We start from the raw sequence: 18,015 nt of genomic DNA, 5'->3' as shown, positions 1-18,015 counted from the left end.
AGAAACACATGGATGAAACAGACTACAGTTGTTAATGATCCTATAGGCCTAAATGTTTAAAAATAAAAATTATTAAAGAAAGTTTATCTCAACCTTCTGTAGGCAAACCCCTTGCTACAATCCTAATGCTCTGTTTAAGGCAGTGGCTGGAAAGCCAGGACTGCATCCAGCCCTTAGAACGTTCCCTATACCCCCCACACATACACAGACCCCTGGACCAAAATCTGTTTCATTTCTACATTTAACACATACTTTTAGTTGTACTTTAGTGGTAATTAGCAATCATTTCCCATTCTACTTTCACCCACAAAACAGATGTAAACTTATTTCAGATAGATTACATCTAAATTTTGCCACATTGCATTAACACTGGTGCTATATATTGGTATCTGTGTTATTCTTATACTGGTATTCTTTGAGACATGAACGCCAGTCACCTGTCATGTATCCCTAATAGCAAAGCCCAGCTACATTACACCTAATAACATTTTACCATTATACCCACAAACAACTACTGACCACCACAGCTATTAACCTTGTCCTTAACACTCAATCACAAATAACCTCTTCCTTCCCAAACCAACAAGTACTCCACTGCCTCTAAAAGTTTGTTCCAGTAAATGGGTCTACCCAGAAAATCCTTCCCTCCCCTGCAGAATATATCACAGAAAGGGCTCTCTGCGCTTATAATGGCTTTAAAGCCCCCCCCCCCCCCCACAGGGATAATGTCCCCACCATTGAATCAACCTAGTGCCAGTTTCTCTAGCACTTCTGAGCCTCATTGTATGATCATCTACCATGTATTCCTGTCCCAGAACCTAAGATGCCCCTCCTAGCACCTAATAGCCATCCAACCTGCAGAAAAACTACCACAGCACCCAAAGACCCTCTAGCAATCAACGGATATAACGTCTTTGACTTGCCCAATGCAAGTCCCCATCACATAAAAAATAAATTCTCCACTTATCCACCCCCCCCCCCAAAAAAAAACAAAAAAACAAAAGACAAACAGACTACACAGCACCCAAGAGACTCCTCTCCACAAACTTCCCAATGCAAAGAAACCCAAATCTTATGTCCTACCTTAAACCAGAGTCCAGGGATCTTCAGCTTCATAAAGCCATGGAATACCAATTTGTGGAAACATCATGGATGGCAAATCATGTGGGGTATACCATTACATGTTTGCAGTTAATTGGATCACCTGGTGGTTTTTAAGATGCTGTGGTTCTTTTAGGGGATTGTTGCAGTAGGTTGTGTGCAGGAACAGCATTCCACAGCAATCCCAGATCCCCTGTAGGCTATCTGAACAAACCTAAGTGTGCTGCAGGGAGGATTATGACACTGGACCTTAAACCTCTTCTTTAAGCTGCAAGGCATGAACATTCAACTAAGACTATAGATACCCATTCAAGAAGAAAATAAAGATTGAGCTGTCTTACTGCAAAACTAAATAACCTTATTTTTTAAGGGAGTTGAAGGTTAAGATAATAAGAGTGTTGCTGTTAATGCTGGATCTGTCGTCCACAAACAATAGTGTGACTCGGGTGTTGCAGAGTGTGAAGATCCTAGAGTTGGTAGTTGCTATGCGTGAATACTTTATGTAAGTGTGTTTTAAGATTAAGTACTGAAGGTGATATTTGTTAAAAAGGAATGTTTTGATTGAAGTGTAAAGATGTGGTTTTATGTATGGGGGTTAGATTAAATGAACATTTTACTGTACATTTTCTCTCTTTAAAGTGTTCCCAGTAATCTGTTTTAATTGTTTAGAAACAACTCCTTTACCTTTATTTTATTTAAAGTATTTGATTTTGACTGTTGAAACCAACATGTATTCTGAAAATGATAATATGATAACTGCAACATAAAGCTATGCAAGCAGTAGACAGCAGGAGAAATCAACCTCTCAGTGGGGGTGGGAGAAAGAGATTTTTGTGTCTAAAATAGCTGGTTTTGCTCACTGAACCTGAGCAGGTTTGCTCTTCTTGTAGGTGAAGGTATTTAGGGATAGATTATGAGTGGCGTGCTAACTGTGTGAAAAGCACAAAGGGGTTTATCGTGGCTCTTTGTTTATTTCAGACACAAAAAATACAAAAGTAAACAGAAAGGAGAAATTTCCCATACATTTAATACTCTGCAGATGGTATAACAAGTAATTAGGATTATGTTAAAAGTAAACAAATTTTACAATACAATGTCACCTTTAGAGTGTTGCATGGAGTATTGGTTTGGAAATGGCATTTGAATGGTGCACATAATGGTGGTGGGTAGCTTTGGATGATGTGCGTTAGAGGGATAAGTGTCATTGATCAGTTTTGGTGGAAAATGGAGGTAGATGAGTCAGGCGTTAATGCTGGTGCTGATAGATAAAATAACACAGATGGTGGAGGTGCCAAAATGTGAAATGCTATATTTGTTTTTTACAGTTGGAATGAGTTTATATTCTGTGATGTGTCAGATTAGGTCACAAAACTCCTCAATATAAAATAAAATAATAATTTACCTTTCTCCTTCACATTCACATTTACTAATACAAAGTTGAATCAGAAATGTTCTAACTTATATAGGAGAAATGTATTTGAAAATTAAAACATTTATTAACATGCTAAAGCCAAAAGAATAGATCGTCAACACAACTTATCCTTTAGCAAAGGTAGACTGATCCATTAAAGTGGTGTCTTTACATAGCGTCATTACATTCATCCTGTGGTTTCTTTAGGTTCAGAGTTGGATATTTCAGACCAAGGATGAAATGCTCCGTGCGGGGGAGGAGGTTCCTGAGGGCAGTTTGGCTTATGTGAAAGACAGAAGCAATGGCTTTTTCAGAACCAGCATAGGATGGAGCAAAATCTTGGTTTGTTTAATGCTTTTGCAGTGTATGATACTGGCTTAGTTAAATAATTGCTTCTATATGTCCACTTATAACCCCCATATAACCCTCATTAATACTTATTGCTCTATATAACCTCTATATATAACTTTTCATATTGTTCCTTTAAACCCATCCCTGCAAATCTTTACTTTGCTCTATATAATAATTACTGTACATTATATATTATCATATTGCTCCATAGGGCCTTTATTACCATCGAATATTTACTATAACTATTCGTATTGCTTTATTTAATCCTTTCCTCTGACTCCCCCTATTTCTCAGTTAAACTTGTACTATTAGCCCTACCTTGCTTCATATTGCGTTTTTCTTGCTCAGTATAACTTCTTTCCTATCACTAATATTGCTCCAAATTACTTCACCTTAAAACATCTCATTTCACTCCACAATACCCTTTAAATATTTTTTTCCATCTTAATATTAGGAGAGTCCACGGCTTCATTCCTTACTTGTGGGAATACAGGGAGAGTCTTTCTGCGAAACCATCCAGACTCGTATTAACAGCTCCTAAGCAATCAGTGTTGACGAGTTTCACTGCCTGCTTCTATCACTCAAGTCCATGTCAGGTGCGATGCTACAAGACTGTCAAACTTAAAAGGCTGTGTGTCTGTTCCACGGCGGTGATTCCGGTAAGATCGTTTCATTTTATACTCATATGAAAACGCAAAAAGACATGGTCACAGTGTGACTCCTTTTATCTGTATGGAATCAAAGCATTATTGAACAGGGGGGATTTACGCCTAATTTGCTTTATTATGTTTTATGCTGCAACATTTGTGAGATGAGGCTCAGGCAGATGTTGGAACATTCAGGTTTTACTTTCATTTCTGGATAACTGCGCGGCCTGTTAGGTTTTGCGCGCTTATTCCAGGAGTAGGGGCGGTCCTGCATGACACACCACGTAACCGGGTGTAGTCACACTGATTTCCTCTTTCCTGAGTGTGCGGTTTACAGGAGATGAATTGGTTTCTTTGTGCGGCCTGGGTAATAGGAGGTGGTGAGTGCCCCAGCCATTGAGGTATAAAGGTGCCATTTATCTTTTTCTATAGTCTATCTTGAAAGTGCAAGCTATGAAGGACTCTGATACGTTAGATGGTACTCCCTCTTTACCTAAATCTAATACCTGTTTTTATTGTGAGGAGGCTACGGTATACCCGCCTGCTCAGTTATGTTCCACATGCCTTGATAAAGTACTTATATCTAAAAACCCCAAGATGTTTAGTACCACTGAGCTGTCCACCTCTGAGGGGTCTCTGTCCCGTGAGGTGCGTTCCCTGCAGTCGTCTCCTATTACACATGCAGCTTCCCATTGCACTACTAATCCTTCTTTGGGAGGGAACCTCTTACCGCCAAACTTTTCTGAACAGCTACAAACGGCAGTGTCTGTGGCCTTCAGTGCTTTACCTCGCCCTGCTAAGCGCAAGCGAAAGGTTAAATATTACTATACTTCCCAGGGGTCATCTACTAATTTGTTGGATTTATCTGATACTAGATTATCCACTGATGAGGACGCCTCTGATACTTCAGAGGATGCTCTTTCTGGGTCGGAATCTGCTGCCTCTAAACCTCTGGCTGTGGAGGAACCAGACTTTAGATTTAGGATCGAGCATTTATGCTTTTTGTTAAAGGAAGTGTTGGCTACTTTAGAGGTTCCAGAACCTAAATTACCTGAGGAACCTTCTATTCCTAAATTTGATAAGGTTTATGAGGACAGGGTGGTGCCACAGACTTTCCCGGTTCCAGTAAAGATGGCAAATATTATTAAAAATAAATGGGGGAGACTAGCATTCTCTTTTACCACTTCTTCTTCCTTTAAGAAATTGTTCCCGGTTCCGGACTGGAAATTGGAGTGTGGGGTTCCGTCCCTAAGGTGGATGGAGCTATCTCCACGCTTGTTAAGCGCACTACTATCCCACTTGAGGACAGATGGCCATTTAAGGAGCCCATGGATAAGTAGCTAGAAACTCTGTTAAGAAAAATGTTTCAGCACACTGGGTTTTTGTTTCAACCTGTAGCGGCAGTTGCTGCAGTGGCTGGAGCTGCTACATATTGGTGTAACTCTCTATCAGAGATGATCGAGGTGGAAACTCCCCTTGAGGAGATCCAGGAAAGAATTAAGGCCTTGAGGGTAGCTAACTCTTTTATCTGTGATGCAAATATGCAGATCATTCACCTGAATACCAAGACATCAGGTTTTTCTGTTCTAGCCCGTAGAACACTCTGGCTGAAGTCTTGATCTGCGGACATGACTTCACAATCTAGGCTACTTTCCCTTCCTTTTAAGGAGAAGATTCTTTTTGGTCCAGGCCTGAACTCAATCATATCCACTGTCATGGGGGGCAAAGGTGCCTTTCTACCGCAGGATAAGAAAAATAAACCTAAAGGACAGGGTCCTAGCTTTCGTCCCTTTTGATCGGATAAATCCCAACACCAGCAGCCTTCCGCAAAGCCTGAACTTTCCAAGGGAACTTGGAAACTGTCTCAATCTTGGAATAAATCCAAGCTAGAAACTCTGTTAAGAAAAATGTTTCAGCACACAGGGTTTTTGTTTCAACCTGCAGTGGCAGGTATCTCCAAAATTCGTCCTTTTCTGAGTGCTGAAACTACTAAACAGCTAATCCATTCCCTATTAATTTCCCGGCTTGACTACTGTAACAACCTACTAACTGGCCTTCCTCTCTCCCGCCTCTCCCCCTTCAATCTATTCTAAATACCTCTGCTAGGCTAATCCACCTCTCCCAACACTCTGTATCTGCTGCACCCCTCTGTGAGTCCCTTCATTAGCTCCCCATTCACAGCAGAATTAAATTCAAAATTCTCACTCCTGACCTACAAAGCCCTTACCAATGCAGCCCCCCCCCCCCACCTGTCCTCACTCATCAACAAATATACTCCAGCCCATCCCCTAAGATCCAACAATGATCTACTCCTTGCCTCTTCTACCATCACCTCCTCCCATGCTAGACTACAGGACTTCTCTTTTGCTGCACCAAACCTTTGAAACGCACTTCCTCGAGCTGACAGACTTTCACCCAACCTCTCTTCCTTTAAACGCTCCCTAAAGACCTTCTTGTTCAGGGAAACCTATCACCAAATCAGTAACTAATGAATTCCACTTGCCTAATAGTTGCCCTCATCTAACTCCACACTAACATCATTCCCACCTTTGCAGTTCCCACCTCTGTTTCTCACCCTCCTACCCATTTAGATTGTAAGTTCCCACGGGAACAGGGCTCTCAATTTCTCCTGTATCTGTTTGTTTTGTCTGGTTTCTCATATTGTACTGTCCTTTTATCTTTGTTACCCATTGACAACGCTGCTGAATCTGTTGGCACTTTATAAATAAAGAATAATAATAATAATCAGAACAAGAAGCCCGCCAAAACAAAATCTGCATAAAGGGGCTGCCCTCGATTCGTCGCTGGATCATGTTGGGGGAAGACTATCTCTCTCTGTGAAGGCTTGGCTTGGGGACATGCAAGACCCTTGGGTTCTGGAGGTCATCGCCCAGGGTTACAGGATAGATTTCAGAACTCATCCACCCAGGGGCAGATTCTTCTTATCAAACCTGTCTTCAAGGCCAGAAAAACATGAAGCGTTTCTAGGGTGTGTGAGGGAATCTCTCCTCCCTGGGAGTAATTATGCCGGTACCTCTAGCAGAGAGGGGTCTGGGGAACTACTCAAACCTTTTTGTGGTCCCAAAGTATGTTTCTCCCGATTCTGAACCTAAAGTGCTTAAACAAGTTTCTGTTGGTCCCATTGTTCAAGATGGAGACAATAAGGTCCATTCTGCCCTTAGTTCAAGAGGGACAGTTTATGACTACGATAGACTTGAAGGATGCTTACCTTCATGTGCCAATACACAAGGAACACTTCAAGTTCTTAAGATTTGCATTTCCGGACCAGCACTTCCAGTTTGTTGCTCTTCCATTTGGTCTAGCTACTGCTCCAAGAGTCTTTACAAAGGTTCTGGGGACTCTGCTTGCGGTGGTGAGATCCAGAGGTATTGCAGTAGCGCCATATTTGGACGACATCCTGGTTCAGGCTCCGTCCTGTCGGCTGGCAGAGGACCATTCAAGAGCTCTTCTACTTCTTCTTCAATCTCATGGATGGAAGATAAACTTAGAAAAGGGTTCTCTGGTTTCCAGTACCAGGGTGGAATTCCTGGTTACGATAATAGATTCCATATTATTGAGGATATTTCTTACAGACCAGAGACGTTGCAATATTAGTTCCAATTGTCATGCCCTCCAGACCTCCTTAAGGCCCTCTGTGGCCTGGTGTATGGAGGTAATTGGACTCATGGTGTCCAGCATAGATATCATCCCATTCTCCAGATTCCATCTCAGACCTCTTCAGCTGTGCATGCTGAGGCAGTGGAACAGCGACCACTTGGATCTGTCATAACAGATTTCTCTGGACAACTGGTCAAGAGAATCGCTCTCTTGGTGGCTCTGTCCAGATCACCTGTCCCAAGGGACATCCTTCTTGAGACCATCCTGGGAGATTGCGTCTACGGATGCAAGTCTATAAGGATGGGGAGCTGTTTGGGGTACCAGGAAGGCACAGGGCCTGTGGACTCGGGAGGAATCTCTCTTCCCAATAAACATTTTGGAACTTCGAGTGATCTTCAATGCTCTGAAGGCTTGGCCTCTTCTGGTTTCATCCCAGTTTATCAGATTCCAATCAGACAACATAACCTCGTGGCTTACATCAACCATCAGGGGGAACGAGAAGCTCCCTAGCAATGAGGGAAGTATCTTGGATTCTGGAATGGGCGGAAGCCCACAACTGTTTGCTGTCAGTGATCCACATTCCGTGCGTGGACAACTAGGACGCGGATTTTCTCAGCAGACAATCGTTTCATCCGTGGGAATGGTCTCTCCATCCCAAGGTGTTTGCAGAGATTTGCTGCAGATGGGGGACACCGGAGATAGATCTCATGGCGTCCAGACTCAATTCCAAGCTACCCAGATACGGGTCGCGGTCCAGAGATCCTCAGGTAGAGCTGATAGATGCATTAGCAGTGCCTTGGAGGTTCAACCTAGTTTATATCTTTCCTCTGTTACCACTTCTCCTTTGTGTAGTGGCCCACATAAAGCAGGAGCAAGCTTTGGCTATTCTGATTGCTCCATCATGGCCGCAAAGAATGTGGTTTGCGGACTTGGTGGGGATGTCTTCATCTCCTCCATGGAGGTTACCTTGTTGCAGAAATCTGCTGGAACAGGATCCTTTTGTTCATCAGAATCTAGATCTAGATGCTCCCTAGAAATGAGGGAACTATCTTGGATTCTGGAATGGGTGGAAGCCCACAACTGTTTGCTGTCAGCGATCCACATTCCGGGTGTGGACAACTAGGACACGGATTTTCTCAGCAGACAATCGTTTCATCCGTGGGAATGGTCTCTCCATCCCAAGGTGTTTGCAGAGATTTGCTGCAGATGGGGGACACCGGAGATAGATCTCATGGCGTCCAGACTCAATTCCAAGCTACCCAGATACGGGTCGCGGTCCAGAGATCCTCAGGTAGAGCTTATAGATGCATTAGCAGTGCCTTGGATTTTCAACCTAGTTTATATCTTTCCTCTGTTACCACTTCTCCTTTGTGTAGTGGCCCACATCAAGCAGGAGCAAGCTTTGGCTATTCTGATTGCTCCATCATGGCCGCAAAGAATGTGGTTCGTGGACCTGGTGGGGATGTCTTCATCTCCTCCATGGAGGTTACCTTGTTGCAGAAATCTGCTGGAACAGGATCCTTTTGTTCATCAGAATCTAGATATAGATGCTCCCTAGCAATGAGGGAAGTATCTTGGATTCTGGAATGGGCGGAAGCCCACAACTGTTTGATGTCAGCGATCCACATTCCGGGCGTGGACAACTAGGACGCGGATTTTCTCAGCAGACAATCGTTTCATCCGTGGGAATGGTCTCTCCATCCCAAGGTGTTTGCAGAGATTTGCTGCAGATGGGGGACACCGGAGATAGATCTCATGGCGTCCAGACTCAATTCCAAGCTACCCAGATATGGGTCGCGGTCCAGAGATCCTCAGGTAGAGCTGATAGATGCATTAGCAGTGCCTTGGAGGTTCAACCTAGTTTATATCTTTCCTCTGTTACCACTTCTCCTTTGTGTAGTGGCCCACATCAAGCAGGAGCAAGCTTTGGCTATTCTGATTGCTCCATCATGGCCGCAAAGAATGTGGTTCGCGGACCTGGTGGGGATGTCTTCATCTCCTCCATGGAGGTTACCTTGTTGCAGAAATCTGCTGGAACAGGATCCTTTTATTCATCAGAATCTAGTTTGTCTGAGGCTGACTGCGTGGAGATTGAACGCTTAGTCCTAGCCAAGAGAGGTTTTTCGGAGAGAGTGATTGATACTCTCATTCAAGCTAGAAAGTCGGCCACCCATTGCATCTATCATAAGGTGTGGAGGACCTACTTATTCTGGTGGGATTAGCGTGGATTCCCCTGGCATAAGGTCAAGGTGTCCAGGATTCTTTCCTTTCTCCAAAATGGTTTGGAGAAGGGACTTGCCGCCAGTTCCTTAAAGGGACAGATTTCGGCTCTATCTGAGCTTCCTGATGTACAGTCTTTTGTTCAGGCTTTGTCTAGAATCAGGCCTGTGTTTAGACATTCTGCTCCTCCTTGGAGCTTAAATCTGGTTCTTAAGGTTTTGCAGAGGGCCCCGTTTGAGCCCATGCATTCGGTTGACATTAAATTACTGTCTTGGAAGGTTCTTTTTCTACTAGCTATTGCTTCGGCATGCCGAGTCTCTGAGATGGTAGCCTTGCAATGTGAGCCTCCTTTCCTAGTTTTTCATGCTGATAAGGCTGTTCTTCACACTGGGTTGGGTTTTCTCCCTAAGGTTGTGTTTGATCGCAACATCAATCAGGAGATTGTGGTTCCTTCCTTGTGTCCTAATCCTTCTTCTTTGAAGGAACGATTACTACATAATCTGGATGTGGTTCGGGCTTTGAAATTCTATCTTCAGACCATGAAGGATTTTAAACAGACTTCAGTATTGTTTGTTGTCTATTCTGGGAAGTGGAGAGGGCAGAACGCTTCTTCCACTTCCCTATCTTTTTGGTTGAGGAGCATTATTCGCTTGGCATATGAAACAGCGGGACATAAGCCTCATACTTTTTCAAAATTTTACAAATTTGATGTTTTTGTTTCAGCTGAAGTAGCTTTTGTGAGAAAGGTTTTGCAGGCTGTGGTGCCCTCAGAATAGGGTCCGCCTCTCTTTTACCGTCCCATTTTTATTCAGTGTCCTCTAGAGCTTGGGTATATGTTTCCCACAAGTAAGGAATGAAGCTGTGGACTCTCCTCATATTAAGATGGAAAACATAAATTATCCTTACGTGATCATTTCCTTTCCATCTGTATGAGGAGAGTCCACGGCCCCCGTCCGTTTTCTCCATTGTGCGGACCAAAATTTTTCATTCTTCTGGCACCATTTATACCCTGATATTTCTCCTACTGTTCCTTGTTCCCTCGGCAGAATGACTGGGGGATGAAGGGAGTGGGGGAGGTATTTAAGCCTTTGGCTGGGGTGTCTTTGCCTACTCCTGGTGGCCAGGTTCTGTATTCCCACAAGTAAGGAATGAAGCCATGGGCTCTCCTCATACAGATGGAAAGGAAATTATCAGGTAAGCATAATTTATGTTTTATACAAATTCCTACAGTATTTCTTTTAACCATTTCCAATAATACTCATCTTCATATAACCACATGCTGTAAAACATATGTTGTTGATTAAATCCCCTCCTCATTATAACCATCCTCTATATACTGCCTTCAAATGCTCTTTAGAAAAACTGTTGCTCCATACAATCCCTCTTTTTACTTCTCCTATTGTTGCATTTAATATCTCCTTACAACTTTTCTTATTGCTCTTTCAGATGGAAGATTCTAATTCGCTACTTCCCGCTGATGACCCATTCGTATCAGAGGACTACACAGTAAGTAAAAATGATGTTATCAATCAACATTATTCACAATTTAAAGGAAAATCAGCTGCTGCATAATAAACATTTGCATAAGGACACAGCTATTTTTAAAAATTCACCCTAAATCAATGTTTGGTACCCACATGATGATTCTTTACGGTAACAAAAAACCCTGTGAAGACATCATTATAAAATCTCTGAAACATTGGCCATTTTTTTTCCTTCATCAGATTGTGAAAGTCTACAAGTCATCATGTATGAGAATTCGCCTCCAGGCCACTAGGAGGGGGAAAAGAGCTTTAAAACCCTCCAACTTCCTATGATCCACAGTCATTTATTTTGCCTCCTTGATGAGCAGTGAAGTGTACATCTACTCATTGTTGAGAGGGGTCCTCTAACCAATCTGAGGCCCAGTTCCTCCTCATAGTAATCTGGTATTCATAGGGGTAGACAAGGAGTGAGTTATCAGTCAGGAAGTGAAAGGTCTTTTCTCAATGAAAAATGTCACAGGCCTCCCAGGTGAAAAGTGGAGTGGTCCACCAACCCCCTGGTTTACAGTGAGCTGCTCCTTGTGGGATCCACAGACCTCCCTATGTGAAGTGTGTACTTGCCTACCAATCCCCTGGGATACAAAATGTATTTAACCATTTTTGTGCTATGTTATTTGCTATGCAAAGCCTTTTGCTGTTTTTAAGTGCTTATTTGACAGTGCCTTATTATTATTACTGTTTCCCTCTTAAGGGTTAATCAGTTTTGCATTGTGTATTTTCTTCCCTTGGGGGTTAACTATCTGCTGGCTTTGTACTGCTTATTTGCTTCAGTCTATCTCTGATATTTAAGCTATTGTCTTACTATTACTATGGGCAAGCTAATGGAGCTCAGGCTTCTGGTCCATTAGCTGATCTTTTAGAAGGGAGATCCTCAGATACTTTATTCCTGTCACACTCATAGGAGCAAGTTCAGTGGTATGGACTTCTTTATGTTACTACCCCTTTTAGGCATGGTTGAGATAACAGACAGACAATGCAAGTTTTATTGTACAGGTTTTTAGTCAGAGCTGGATTTAGTAGTACCCCCTCTATGGCCAGGAACTGGAGTGCCCAATAGAGAGCCAAGGACTGGAATGCCCACTTGTGGGTCAAGGACAGGAGTGCCCATTCTAAGCTGAGACTGGAGTGCCCACTTTATGGCCGACGACAAGTACTTGGCAGACAAACTCTGCAGGTCTAGGGTACAGGAACAGGATACTAGAGCTTGGCAGATGCCCTCTGCAAAAGCGTGAATACTGGAACAGAATAACAGCGCTTGGCAGATATCCTCTGTAGGGCTTGGGTACAGAAGCAGGATAGCAAAGCTTGGCAGATGCCCTCTAAAGGGCTTGGATACTGGAACACGATACCAGTGCTTGCCAGATGCCCTCTGCAGAGCTAGAGTACAGGAGCAGGATAGTGGAGCTTTGCAGATGTCCCCTGCAGGGTGTGGATACTGGATACATATGTAGCAGACACTGGCTGGTAACAGAGAAAAATCAGAAGACAGGCTGAGGGTCAGATACCAGAAATCAGTGTAATAATTTACCAAACACAGGGAGAGTCCAGAAGAGAAGTCCGGAAAACAGACCAACAAGTTCAGAATACTGGAGAAGCTGTCCAAGCCATCATCAAATCAAAGTGAGATGCAAAAAGAAAAGTCAGAAGGCAAGCCAGATTTAGGAACCAGAAGAATCACTTAACAACATGTAAACAGACTTCAGGTCAGAGGCACTTACAGCAAGACTGAACCACAATGTCAGGGCAGGGAGTGGCCTGTGAGGCAACCTTTTATAGCTGTGCTGATTGTGAAACTACAGGCAGCTGGCAAGCAGGCAGAGCCACAGAGCTAGCCAGTGCAGGCAGTAGATCTCCAGGAACAAGAGCACAGTCGTTGCAATCCCTTTCCAGTTAATTTGCTTTGTAAGGATTCTCAGTTGCGTCCCCCTGCTCAGCTGTATACCTCATGTGCTAAGTCTAATTCTAACCCTGCATTTCAGAGTGTGCAAGGGTTTTTAGCCTATCAAAGTTGCTCCAGGAGGATTCATCTGAACTTTTTCGAAAACTTATGGAGTATATTAACTCTACTATTAATGAAGTTTTAACTTGCTTGCCTTTAGCTGTTAAAGGAATACTAAACCCAATTTTTTTTTCATGATTCTGATAGAGCATGCAATTTTAAGCAACTTTCTAATATACTCCTATTATGAATTTTTATTTGTTCTCTTGCTATATTTATTTGAAAAGCAGAAATCCTAAACTTAAGAGCCAGCCCATTTTTGGTTCAGATCCCTGGGTAGCGCCTGCTGATTGTTGGCTACATTAAATTAATAAGCATTCTTTTTTATCCTTTTTGTACTAAAATGTGCATATGTCAATATTCTCTTGGCAGGAAGAAGAGTCTCAATATCCTGGAGATATTAAAACAGTACCACCAAGTGTAAATGCCAGGATACCTTCGGTAAGGTTCTATAATCCTCTCTATTTTCAAATATAACCTTTGTTAAGTTTCTCAGTGTTCCATCCAGTGCTTCCAAAGATAATTTTTTATTCTTTTTTATCATTTATTTTTCATAAATATCTGCACTTTTGATTAATGGGAAATATATTTCTGGATTATATGAATTAGAGCAGGTCATTTTTGCACTAGAATGCCCTTTAAATATTTAATAGGCATTCTAGTACAAAAATGACCTGCTCTAATTCATATAATTTTAGTACTACCAATCCCGTTAATGGGTTAAACACAAGTGTAAAGTACCACTCAGGAGCGCCAGAGAGCTACTGGTCCTGAGCAGACATGGACAGTAAGCCAATCAGCAGCTGATGTCCCCGCTTAGGACCAGCAGCTCTTTTTGGCTTCAAAATGGCACTTTAACTGTGTGTTTAATGCTTTTGTGAGGGTTAAACACATAGGGCCAGATTAAAAGTAACGTACTAAACTTGCGTATTACAAGTTTAAAATAAATTGTTTGTGCGGGAAATTTGAGCATCAAGTCTTCTTCTTCCCAAAGACTTCAATGTAGCGTGCTTTTAAAAAACAAAGACCTAACACATCGCTTTAGACCTACAGTGCTAAACTCAAACGCCTAGATTACGAGACTTACGTAAAAAAAAAAGCAGTGTTGAGACGTCATCAGCGGCGCAACTATCGCGTGACTCATGAGTTTAGTAGTGTTATGCGTAGTAGTCATGGAAACCAATTTCAGCTGCAACAACTGTTGTGAGATTGGTTACACAGCGGAAATAACCCACTGATCCTGTTTGAAAGATATAGGCAGCTAGTAACAACTTGTTCAAAATATGTGACACAGACAGAAGTGTACTGTAGATTCTATTAGATAAGCGTGTGTCCTCAGGGTTATGCCGCATTGGTGCAGCATCTGAAGTGAAACAACTGTCAATAGGATACTATTATGGCCAAAAGGAGCAGACTTACTAGTACCACTAAGTTGCACTGCCCTTTTATAATAAACCAAATTCTGCAATCCTAGGGGAAGTTAGATTCCTATATAAATAACTAAAACAGGTAATAGGGAATACAAAAATGAAGCATATGTGCAAATTAAGGGTTAATAGACGGACATACACCCAGGGTGTGTATGTCTGAAAAATAAATGGAGGGTTGTAAAACAAAAGGAAAGTATTAATGTAAAGTCAGGGGAAAATGACGGATGTAAGAATTTAAGGAACAAAGAATAAAAAATATAACAGAACATACCAAAAACAAAGTTATGTACATAAAACCTTAACAGGAAGATGAAGAGAGTATGGTAGATACTACAAAAATTGTAAATACTACAACTACTTCATTATGAATTAGCTGTTGGATACGATGCTATAATTTGTGAATTTTTGTTAGCTCTTCTAAACATATCTAGGAGATTAGTATGGCTTTACACAAATGTACAAAATAAATAAATAGAAGGAATGTATGTATAGAGAGAGATACTTTAAACAATTCTACATATTTATACATAGTAGGGTTCACAGGAGTAGGTTCAATGTTATTCACCGATATGGCCATCTGGAGCTGTCATATGGACATATTGGTTTCAATAGAATAGTGCATAGTCAATGCTTGTGTTTAGTCCTTTTGGTACCAGTGTATCCAAGTGTTTGATCAAACGTGCTTCTCTCTTGAGCAGCTCCGGGTTCCTATCCCGCCTCTTTTTAGTGGGGGGACCCAATCAATGAGAATAGTTCTTAGCATCGCCACAGTGTGGCCATTTTGCATAAAGTGGCGTGATACAGGTTGATCACTTTCTTTGTCATTAATAGCCTTCCTGATTGCACTCCGGTGGTTGGCCAGACGTTCACAGAAAGATGTACTCGTCTTCCCCACATAGAACAGTCCACATGGGCATATGATTAGATAGACTACATATTATGTGGTACATGTCATTCTATGCTGTATCTGGATAGATTTACCATTATGTGGGTGGTGGAATCTTGGACCATTTATAAATGAGTTACATGTCAAGCAGTTACCGCAGCTGTAGCATCCTTTCTTGGGTGCTGGTAGCCATCTGTTTGGTTGTGTGTCTTGACCAATATGTCACAAAGGTTACTGGTGCTGTTATATACCATCCAAGGTGGAGGTTTGTTGCAAAAAGGAAGTGTGGGATCCTGGTTTATTATACACTAATTGTTTTTAATTGTTTTTGTTATGAACCTGCTTCTTCTTTAGCCACCCTAGTTTTTTCCAGAAGTTCATCTTGTCCTATGTGTCTTTAAAGATTTGTTCTTAAAGATCTCTTTAAAGATTTGTCTTTAAGGACCGAAACTTTGATTGGACTGATGTAATCCTATGACGGATATCTTGCAAAAATAAAGTTGTAAATATTGGAAATTAAGGCCTGTTAATGCCTCCTTCTTCCATTTGACTTTGTACGTGCACACCATTAAGAGCACCCAGGCAGATTAACAGTACAATATATACATATATATATATATATATATATATATATATATATATATATATATATATATATATATAAAGGTTTCTTCAATTAAGGACTGCACTTGCTGGATTTAGATAAATATAGATTATTTATTATATGGGGACGTTTCGGGGTTTGCAGACCCCTTCCTCAGACCAAACACAGTGCAAGTGAAACATGGTGCCTTAAAAACTTAGGCCTAGATTTGGAGTTCGGCGGTAGCCGTCAAAACCAGCGTTAGAGGCTCCTAACGCTGGTTTTGGCCGCCCGCTGGTATTTGGAGTCAGTGATTAAAGGGTCTAACGCTCACTTTTCAGCCGCGACTTTTCCATACCGCAGATCCCCCTACGCCATTTGCGTAGCCTATCTTTTCAATGGGATCTTTCTAACGCTGGTATTTAGAGTCGTTTCTGAAGTGAGCGTTAGAGCTCTAACGACAAGATTCCAGCCGCCTGAAAATAGCAGGAGTTAAGAGCTTTCTGGCTAACGCCGGTTTATAAAGCTCTTAACTACTGTACCCTAAAGTACACTAACACCCATAAACTACCTATGTACCCCTAAACCGAGGTCCCCCCACACCGCCGCCACTCGATTAAAATTTTTAACCCCTAATCTGCCGACCGCCACCTACGTTATACTTATGTACCCCTAATCTGCTGCCCCTAACCCCGCCGACCCCTGTATTACATTTATTAACCCCTAACCTGCCCCCCACAACGTCGCCGCCAGCTACTTAAAATAATTAACCCCTAATCTTCCGACCGCAAAGCGCCGCCACCTACGTTATCCCTATGTACCCCTAATCTGCTACCCCTAACACCGCCGACCCCTATATTATATTTATTAACCCCTAATCTGCCCCCCTCAACGTCGCCGACACCTGCCTACACTTATTAACCCTTAATCTGCCGAGCGGACCTGAGCGCTACTATAATAAAGTTATTAACCCCTAACCCGCCTCACTAACCCTATCATAAATAGTATTAACCCCTAATCTGCCCTCCCTAACATCGCCAACACCTAACTTCAATTATTAACCCCTAATCTGACGACCGGAGCTCACCGCTATTCTAATAAATTGATTAACCCCTAAAGCTAAGTCTAACCCTAACACTAACACCCCCCTAAGTTAAATATAATTTAAATCTAACGAAATAAATTAACTCTTATTAAATAACTTATTCCTATTTAAAGCTAAATACTTACCTGTAAAATAAATCCTAATATAGCTACAATATAAATTATAATTATATTATAGCTATTTTAGGATTAATATTTATTTTACAGGCAACTTTGTAATTATTTTAACCAGGTACAATAGCTATTAAATAGTTAAGAACTATTTAATAGTTACCTAGTTAAAATAATAACAAATTTACCTGTAAAATAAATCCTAACCTAAGATATAATTAAACCTAACACTACCCTATCAATAAAATAATTAAATAAACTACCTACAATTACCTAAAATTAACCTAACACTACACTATCAATAAATTAATTAAACACAATTGCTACAAATAAATACAATTAAATAAACTAGCTAAAGTACAAAAAATAAAAAAGAACTAAGTTACAAAAAATAATAAAATATTTACAAACATAAGAAAAATCTTACAACAATTTTAAACTAATTACACCTACTCTAAGCCCCCTAATAAAATAACAAAGCCCCCCAAAATAAAAAATGCCCTACCCTATTCTAAATTAAAAAAGTTACAAGCTCTTTTACCTTACCAGCCCTGAACAGGGCCCTTTGCGGGGCATGCCCCAAGGATTTCAGCTCTTTTGCCTGTAAAAAAAAACATACCATACCCCCCCCCAACATTACAACCCACCACCCACATACCCCTAATCTAACCCAAACCCCCCTTAAATAAACCTAACACTAAGCCCCTGAAGATCTTCCTACCTTGTCTTCACCATCCAGGTATCACCGATCCGTCCTGGCTCCAACATCTTCATCCAACCCAAGCGGGGGTTGGCGATCCATAATCCGGTGCTCCAAAGTCTTCCTCCTATCCGGCAAGAAGAGGACATCCGGACCGGCAAACATCTTCTCCAAGCGGCATCTTCGATCTTCTTCCATCCGGAGCGAAGCGGCAGGATCCTGAAGACCTCCAGCGCGGAACATCCATCCGGACCGACGACTGAACGACGAATGACTGTTCCTTTAAGGGACGTCATCCAAGATGGCGTCC

General features: G+C 41.8%; 1 protein-coding gene across 1 annotated transcript in view; it reads left to right on the top strand.

Annotated features, from left to right (window-relative positions):
* Nucleotides 1-18,015, top strand: part of LOC128645416 (collagen alpha-1(XI) chain-like) — a 256,246-nt gene that overhangs the window by 184,476 nt on the left and 53,755 nt on the right. The window contains exons 19-21 of the mRNA XM_053698409.1: nt 2,720-2,854; nt 10,795-10,854; nt 13,264-13,332. Of these exons, the coding sequence (XP_053554384.1) occupies nt 2,720-2,854; nt 10,795-10,854; nt 13,264-13,332 (264 nt within the window). The remainder of the gene's footprint in view (nt 1-2,719; nt 2,855-10,794; nt 10,855-13,263; nt 13,333-18,015) is intronic.

Source organism: Bombina bombina, chromosome 1, assembly GCF_027579735.1.
Source record: "Bombina bombina isolate aBomBom1 chromosome 1, aBomBom1.pri, whole genome shotgun sequence".
Lineage (NCBI taxonomy): Eukaryota > Metazoa > Chordata > Amphibia > Anura > Bombinatoridae > Bombina > Bombina bombina.
Note: the sequence above shows the minus strand (reverse complement) of the source record. Positions and strands in the feature narration are given on the sequence as shown.